The sequence below is a fragment of the Gavialis gangeticus genome, unplaced genomic scaffold (genome assembly GCF_001723915.1).
Source record: "Gavialis gangeticus isolate Ggan-Ray unplaced genomic scaffold, GavGan_comp1, whole genome shotgun sequence".
Lineage (NCBI taxonomy): Eukaryota > Metazoa > Chordata > Crocodylia > Gavialidae > Gavialis > Gavialis gangeticus.
In genome coordinates, this window is record NW_017729004.1 from 1,063,681 (window position 1) to 1,072,628 (window position 8,948).

At 45.1% G+C, this 8,948-nt stretch overlaps 1 protein-coding gene across 1 annotated transcript in view; it reads right to left on the bottom strand.

Annotated features, from left to right (window-relative positions):
* DHX30 (DExH-box helicase 30) overlaps positions 1–7,575 on the bottom strand; it is a 50,090-nt gene extending 42,515 nt beyond the window's left edge. Inside the window, exons 1-2 of the mRNA XM_019508000.1 lie at positions 7,541–7,575; positions 5,078–5,132 (exon numbers count right to left, since the gene is read on the bottom strand). Coding sequence (XP_019363545.1) covers positions 5,078–5,105 — 28 coding nt within the window. The 5' untranslated portion in view covers positions 5,106–5,132; positions 7,541–7,575. The remainder of the gene's footprint in view (positions 1–5,077; positions 5,133–7,540) is intronic.
* Between the last annotated feature and the right edge of the window lie 1,373 nt (positions 7,576–8,948).

Genomic DNA, 8,948 nt, shown 5'->3' on the forward strand with positions numbered 1-8,948 from the left:
GGCCCCCGCGCCCCGCCCCGCGCCCCCTGGTGCCGCCGGAGGACCCGAGCTCCCAGCCCCGCGGGCAGGGCGGGGGGACAGGGCGCCCGGGCTTCTCTGCTTGAACAAATCCACGGGTTTCAGTTGAAAAAAAGAATCCCAAATCCACATTTTTCCATTATTTAAATGAAACATCACTATATCTAGATAGAGATAGCTCTTTATAGATAGAGAGGTGCATCTATCTATAGAGACAGCTCTCTCTACAGAGATCTCTCTCTATATACACCTATATGATACCTATATTTATAAAGATCTCTCTATAGGTATAGAGATCTCTCTACATAAATATATATACATATAGAGATATGAGAGAGAGAGAGAGATCTATTAGTGGTGCTTCATTCTAACCATGGAAAAATGTGGATTTGAGGTCCCTTTTTTTTTAAAACTGAAAATTGGGTATTTTTGTCAAACCAGAGAAAACCAGGACTCCGGTGGCAAAGCACTGCAACAGGGCACCTGGAGAGGTGTGGGGAGCTCCATCCGTGGGGACCCAGGGGGGCAGACAAAGCCCTGCTGAGATGATGTAGTTGGGACTGGTCTGGGTTGCACCAGATGTGCTTGAGGTCCCTTTGCACCCTCATTGTCTGTGGTATCCAGCTGCCAAATCTGTGCCAGGGCCACAGGTGGGTGCTGGGTGGCTCTGGGTGGCAGAGATGCCCTCCCCTGCCTGAAACATGGGGCTCTGCCACGACCCACCTGTTCTGGAATGGATGCCAGACTGCCCCGGCAGCTAGCCAGCCTCGTCTTAACACCCGCTGATCCCCACCATGTGTCCCCATGTGACATTCAAGCAGCCAAGACTTGTTCGGGTTGGAGGCGAGGTCAAGCAGCCAAGACCTGTGCGGGGTTGGAAGCAGTCGAGACCTGTGTGGGGTTGGAGGCAGAGCCTTTGAGGCGCTTTGTGAATCCCCCACGAGCTTTGTCTAGGGCATGAGCAAGCATTACAGACACAAGGGCGCACCAAAGCAAGGGGAAGCCAAGTCACTTGCCCTGAACTCAAGGCAAGAGAGCAGCAATGAGGGAAACAGAAATCCACACTCCCCGCGGCTGGGAATGCCAAGGTTACCAGATCCTAACTAAAAGAAAAGGGCACAGTTTTTGAGCCTACCTTTTTTTAAAGCTATCCAGAGCCATGACTAGAGGAAGGAGATGCCCCGTCAACCTATTACACAGGCATTTGGTGACTTTTGCACACAGTCAACTTCACTTTTTTTCCTGCATACTTGAGTCCGTTTCTCTCCATTCTTTCCCAATCTTTCATGGGGCAAGTCTTTATTTTTTTAAAATGAGGAAGATGCGACTGCTAGAATCGTACCAACCAGCAGGAGAAACGTGAGGAGGTTTAGTCCTTGAAAAAACAAACATTTTGTTTTGTTGCACGCTATATACACAGACACTTTCACGTTCGTCATCTCCAGAACCATCATATGTTGCAAACAAACTTCATTATTGTACAAACTTTCTTGATTATTTTGAGCATTTTAAAAATGTATTTACTTGTCATGAACCTATTCAATGTTTGGATTTTTCTTACCTTGGCAAAAGAAATTCATTAGAACTCCTGGTAATGGGTAAATATTTAAAGCTTAAAAATTCTTTCTATGGTCATGCCTGGTATCAACCGCTGCAGGGAAACTTTATTTTAAAAAACTATTATTTTTTAAATAGTCTTTAAGTTTATTTACAGCAGATATGCCTGATGAAACAATTAAACTGAGCGTGCCTCTAACATTTCTCAATTATGTTAGAGTTATTTTTGAGTTATGTTGACTTAAATGTCTAAATATTACTCGGTGAATACTTCGCCTATAAGCCAAGATTTGACATGGATTAAAATGCTTAAAGAACTCAGTGAGGGCAATAAAGCTTTCAAAATCTGGAAACGAAAAACCTATTACATTGAAAGGAGTGATATATATTTCTCAGACTTTTTATGTGAGCAAACAACAACAAAAAAACCCCAACAGCCTGTCCTCTACAGGAAAAGAGTGAACAGTAAGCAAAAAACATGCTGTTTAAAAGGCTTTAACAAAACAAAACCCAAAACAAAGGTAAAATACTTGGAAAAATCTGAACATAAAATAATTTGGCTCAGATTAGCTACAACTAAGGATATTAAGTAAACTAACTATGCCTAAGTAATATTTTGGGGGAGGGGGGAGAGAACTGGAGAGGAATTGGGGGAAAAGAAATGGAGTATTAATTTTCTTTTAAAAAAAACATTGAAAAATGGTCCTATCAATCATTGTTCCAGGAATCTAACTACTGTTGCCAAAAGGCTATTTATAAAAACATTAGAAAAGTATTACTAAAGGACAATAACCATAAGCAATAAAAAGCACTGATTTATAAGGAACAAAAACATTGCCAGACAAGTTGCCCAAATTAAGGGTATAGAGTAGATGGAGTAAGTGAATTGAGTCTAAGTCTTATGAAATCTTATTTGAAATACTATTTCAAACTGGCCCACAAATATTTAGGTGGAAAGAAAGCTGGGAAGGAGCGGGCAGGCAGGGTTACGTGCATGGCAGTATAACAGGTGGAGAAATGCCTCTTACAGGAGACCCCTTGGATTCATTTAAAGTCGGATTATACATAACATCTATGTAATTATTTGGAAGATGGTGTAGTATATCCACTAATGACCGTCACCAAGGGAAACTTAAGTTCTTCACTGGTGTTCACAGCTCAAAACATAGAGAAACAGTCCAAGGGGAGATGAAGGCCATGGATAGAGAGCACGACAACGAAAACAGGCAGATTACACAATGGTGGAGAGGTGGGAGAAGACTATCAGAAGCACATACTTGATGGGAGGGAGAAACCCAGGAACCAGCAGTGCTGCGGGACGGCAGATAGATCATGAGCAGGACTAGTGGTTTGTCATGGTAAGACTATGCCAAACTTTCAAGCTTAGTCACAGAAAAAAAGGCAAGGATCTCTTTGCGGAAAAAATGCCAAAAGTCACAGCTTGTGTTATTTCAATCAGAGCCTCCTTTATTTTGCAATGAAGAGTGTTTAAACATCATGTCACTAACAGCTGAAAGCCAGAGTCCCAGGGCCTGCCAGTTCAGGCTCACAGCAGTGAGCTGCACTTGACCCTTCTTCTTCCCTGCCTGAAACTTTGCAAAGGGGATGCTGGCAGCAGCACTGTGCAGAAATCTCTTAGCAAGCTACGGTAACTTAAAGGCTTTCCTCAAAAAATAAAGAACCCAGTCATGCCATGGAATCCCTGGAGCGGCCCGATCCCCACGTGGCCATGACAAACCACTAGCCCCTCACAGTGACTTCCTGCTTTCTCTAAGCCTCCCATCCAGCCCAGAATCCAAGCTGGCAACTCGAGATTTTCCGCTGACGTCGCTTCACCTTGTTACTATCACATTCATTAATATCTCAAAATACCAAGGCACTAAAGTTTGGTTTTTAAATATGGAAGCCATGACCACTGATGACATTGTTGAGAAAGGCAGTATATAAATCAAATGAATGAATGCTTTTAGTATGACACTGCAATGAAACCAGATAATGCAATGTTGTGCTTCGCATGCATCAAAGCAGAGGCATTGCTTCAGAGCAGGAGATAACAGTCCCTCACCATATCTCTCTGGTGCATCCAATCAGACATTGCTATATTCAGTTCCAAGCACCTAATTTTAAAATCAATTAACTGGTTCAGAAAACACAACAAAATGCCCAATGGGAGAGACTGGCTTATGGAAAAAAAGACTTAAGAGCTACATACAGAACTTGGAGGAACAATGATGAAAAGGGACATGATAACTACTGACAAATATTTGAAATATGCAAATACCAAGGGCAAACAACTTATTAAATAGTACAAAGGGTTACAACAGCTATGCATAAGAGCATGAAATGAAGGGGGGGAAACTCAGATTATTCAGAATGATGCTTTTGGGAACAACCCTGCTTTGTCAAAGAGACGGACTGGATGACTCTGAAGGAAGTTTCCCCCTTGTGTTGCTACAGATATCAGGGTTTTTTCTTGCCCTCCTCAGAAGAACAGGGTGGTGGCTGCAGCCACAGCTGGGGATTCTGGCTGGGCATGTGCTGATCCTCCTCCGGGGATTTAAACATGGTGGTTCTTGGCTAGAGGGTCTGGCCCCTTTGCTTAGAGGGGAAGAGGAGGGGGTGCCTTCCTCTGTAGCAGGGAGCATGGTCCTCTTCCTTGGATCTCTTGAGAGCATCAAACTACAGTGCCAGGACACCGACAGTGCCTTTGTTCCCTTGCTTTATCTGGGGCAAATCAGGGTGTTCTTGATGTTTTTGGCATTGTGCCCGATAGTTGCACGAGAGGGCTGTTTGTGCAGTTGTAAGACTAGGCTAGACAAACACTTGTATGAGATGGGATCATCGCTGTCTAAACTGCCTTGAGCAGAGGGTTTGATTAGACCTCCCACAGTCCCTTCCAGGCCTACTTGCCTAAGATTGTGCAACAGCAGATGGACAAAACCTATAATTTCTGCGTTCTACTGAAACAATCCCTCACTGCATGTGATGTAAGCACAGATACACACAACATTCACAACAGCTCATCTTGCTTTACTAGCTGAGACAAAAGGGATTAACACTCCTGTGTACATACTAGTGTCCAAGAAACCTACATTTACACTTCTGCCATTAGGAACAATTTGTATCTTGGATATGGATCTTGCCTTCGCCTTAAAAGACGTACCACAGGAAGACCAAATTGGTCCCTATGTGACATACAGCTACTGCCAGCACCGCTACTAACTTTCTTACGTAGGTTTCCTTTTCCCATGTAATGCATGTAAAAAAAAACATACCTCCAGCACAAACATTTAATGAATGAGGTATCAGCTTACACTGAGAAGGCGGCATGACACTTTGGGATAATAGCTTGTAGGACAAAACTGGTGTTCCTTCTCACATGGAAGCGGACAGTAACAAGTCTCAGGAACTGATGTATTTGTCTACAGAAATAATATTATGGCCGATTGATCAGGCAAGAAAAAGTAACATTTGACATGAGGCTTCTCCCCCAGCTTCTTACCTTTTTTAAGGGAATTCAGCGAGATCATCTCTGTCGGAGTGAAAAGGTCCGGTTCCTAGGAAAGCAAGGGAATGAAGAGACAGCAAGTTAGACATTTCAAAGAGAACATCAATCTGAAGGCTCCCTCACTATTTCCAATATGCACTCTCTTTGGGCTGAGACAAAGCTGAGGGATCTGACCAGATTCCAATTTAGACACCTGCATTCTGGGGAGCTTCATCTGAACACAGTATCTCAAATTTTCTGCCTTAGCTTGCTGAGCAGTATGGCTACACGCTGTTTAACAGCTGCTGTGTTATATCCTTGCCATAAGGGAAGTGATCCCTCTGAATATTAAAGTTTTCAAAAGCCTTGGAAATTATCTGAATAAAAGCTGCTACTGATTTACAGGTATTTGAATTTTGACTAGTTCAAGTCATGTCGGACTGAAACACAATACATAGGTCGATGATTTCTCAGTTGTTTTTTTAAAAACACTGGCATACATCTGTGAAAAATTTTCCACATATAAAGCAGCCTGAATTCTTTTGCATTTGCTTTTTCCCAGCTAAGAAGTTATGTATTTTTTTTTCAAATATGCAGCTTTGCCTGCAGTTTCCTCAACAGGAGCTTAGGACGTCTGGCTGGGAACAAGAAAAATGCCAGGACCGCAAAGCTTAATTTGGGAAAGGATCTACTGAGCCTGATCACTTAAAGGTAGGACAATTTTAGGGTACATCGGATAGAGTAGCAAGGATTTTGTAACAAACTGGAAGCAGATCTGGGGGGACTTCCCATTCAGATGACAATGTCCATATTCATATTAAAATATTAATCATCCACTGTAATTGTTAATAGTAATTATTATTAAATGTTAATATTACACTTTTGGAGTGACCACTGCAGTCAACAGAAAAATCCTATTTATTCCAGGGAGACAGAATCAGACCTAATGCAAAGCCCCTTTTCAGAGTAGAGCTACATGAAAACAGCACTCTGAGATGTTCCCAGCATACACATAAAGCCAGACCTTATTTTAGTCATAAAGAGTTTAAACTGTATGGAAAAGCTGAACTAGGCAAAAAGTGATTTGGCTTCTTCTCCATATAAGCAGGATCATAGGAAAGTAAAGTTGGAAGGGACCTTGCAAAATCATCTAGTCCAGCCGCCTGCTCAAGGCAGGACCATCCCTAACTAAACCTTCCCAACCAAGTGTTTGTCCAACCTACTCTTGAAAATATCCAGGGATGGAGATTCCACAAGTCCTCCAAGTAGCCCATTCAATGCTTGACCACCCTCACAGTCAGGAATTTCCTCCTCATTTCCAACCTAAATTACCCTGGCTGCAGCTGAGGCCATTGCTCCTATTCCTATCCCTTATAGTCACATAGAAAAGTGCATCTCCATCCTCTCTGCAATTGCCTTTCAGGTATTTGAAGATTGTGATCAAATCCCCCCTCAGTCCTCTCTTCTCCAGACTAAATAACCATAGTTCTTTCAGCCTTTCCTTGCTTCCCAAGCCCCTAATCATTTTTGTCATGCTCCGCTGGACTTTCCAATCTGTCTACATCCTTTCTGAAGTGTGGAGCCCAGAACTGGACACCGTACTCCAGGGGGAGGCCTCACCAGTGCTGAGCAGAGAAGCATCACTTCCCATGATTTGCAAGTGACACTCCTGTTAATACAACCCAGGGTGCTGTTGGCTATTTTTACAACAAAAGCATGCTGCTGGCTCATATTCAGCTTATGGTCCACTCTCACCCCCAGGTCTTTCTTTGCAGTCCTGCAGCTTAGCCAGTCACTCCTCAGTCTGTATTTGCGCATGCAAGTATTTCATCCCAAGCGCAGGGCTTTGCACGTTTCCGTGCTGAATCTCAGCTGACTGAGGACCATTTTTCCAGTCTGTCCAAGTCATTCTATATCCTACACTACCCTACAAAGTGCCTGCAACTCCATCCAACTTGGTGACATCCTCAAATTTGTTAAGTGTGCACTCAATCCCATCAACCAAAACATTAATAAAGATGCTGAACAACAGCACACCCAGGACAGAATCTAGGGGAGCCTCACTTAATACCTCCTTGCATCTAAACATTGAGCTATTAATGCCTCCTTGCCGAGCACAATCTAACCTGGTGGTTTTCAATCTTTTTTCATTTGTGGACCCCTAAAAAATTTCAAGTGGAGGTGCAGACCCCTGTGGAAATTTTGAATGGAGGCACAGAGCCCTTTGAATTATAAGTGCAGGTATTCACATACTTTTGATTGATCACGGACCCCTTAGACATAGTCTGTGGACCCCCAAGGTCCATAGACCACAGGTGATCTAACCAGTTACATATCTACCTTATAGTACTTTCGTCTAGTCCTCTTTTCCTCAGCTTGTGAATGAGAATGTCATGCGAAAGCGTTTCAAAAGCATAGCTAAAGCCAAGGTCTATACATCACATCCACTGCTTGCCCCCCATTCACAGAGCCTGTCACCTTATCGTAGAAGGAAATCAGGTTGGTCAGGCATGACTTGCTTGTGGGGAATCCATGCTGGCTGTTCCTGATCCCTTGGTTGTCCTCTAGGTGCTTCACAAGAGATTCCTGGAGGACCTGCTCCATGATCTTTCCAGGTATCAAGGTCAGGCTGACTGGTCTGTAATTTCCCAGGTCCTCCTCCTTTCCTTTCTTAAAGCTGGGCACTATATTTGCCCTTTTCCTCACCTAACCTCCAAGTGCTCTTTAAGAGGACAGCTGGCTCCAGGAGGTCTGGTTCTTCAGGCTCTTCTTTCCTGCATGGATCCAAGCCGTCAGTAACAGATCGGTGCACCCTGGACACAAGCTTGCAACTTATAACACTCATTACAGTTGTATTCCCTCTCCAAAGAACGTATGAGGAACCCAATCCCAAATGCTGCTCACTTACTCAAATATTCACAGCAAAACTCTCAGTGGAGAGGAAAGGCAACCGAGAAAGACTTCCTGTCTGTCTACAAAGACGACCCAGCGGTACCATCGTAGTAGCAAGTAATCACGTTTCTTTTTGTAAGTGAATGAAACTTCACTGGAGGTGATTAACGAGCAGTCCCCATGCTAAATGAAGCTAAAAACTGATAAACCCGGCGGCCAACCTAGAAGGTAAAACACAGGGAAGAACGCCCCAGAAATTCACAGATTTCACAGATTGTCGGGGTCAGATGGGACCTCAGCAGATCAAGTGGCACCTTCTGGTGCAGCGAGCAACTCAAACCGCGGATCAAGAGGACTTCTGCCCTCTCGCTAGCTGGGCCCTCTCCTAACCGGTATCCGTTGCGGGCGCTGAGCCTAATCCGCATCGAGAGTCAACGCGGTAAGCAAACAACCTCTAGCATCATCCTAATAGGCGGCAGAATAATTAGCCTCGCCAGCCGCGTAATCACCACCGAAGCGCAGTGCCATCATCTTCCTCCCGTCCCTTCAAGCACGACCCAGATCGAGATGTCAAGGAGACGAAGGGCTTCCGCGCCCCATATTTTGCGTCCCCCTAAATCACATGAGGAATAAACCCCGCGGGATCGGGCCCAACGTGCTGCTGTCAGAAGGACCCGACGAGCTACGAAAACCTTCGCCGCGACGAGGGGCGCGCGGCCGCATCCCACTCGCGAGCTCCGTCGCGCCCGCGACTAACAGGGCACGAGGAGCCGGCCGCCCCGAGGCGTTATCACAGAGGATGCCGGAGCCCGTTTCGGACCCCGGCGATGGGGGCTTTTTTTTTCTGGCAGGAAGATGCTGGGCCCCGCCGGCCGGACGCGGCCCCGAGCTCCAGAGGGTCTGGCCCGGGCCGGCGAGTCTCCACAAAGCCGGGCGCGGAGGATGCGACCCCGCGGCCCTCCCGCCCGGCTGTGGGGCAGCGCGGACCTCGCCC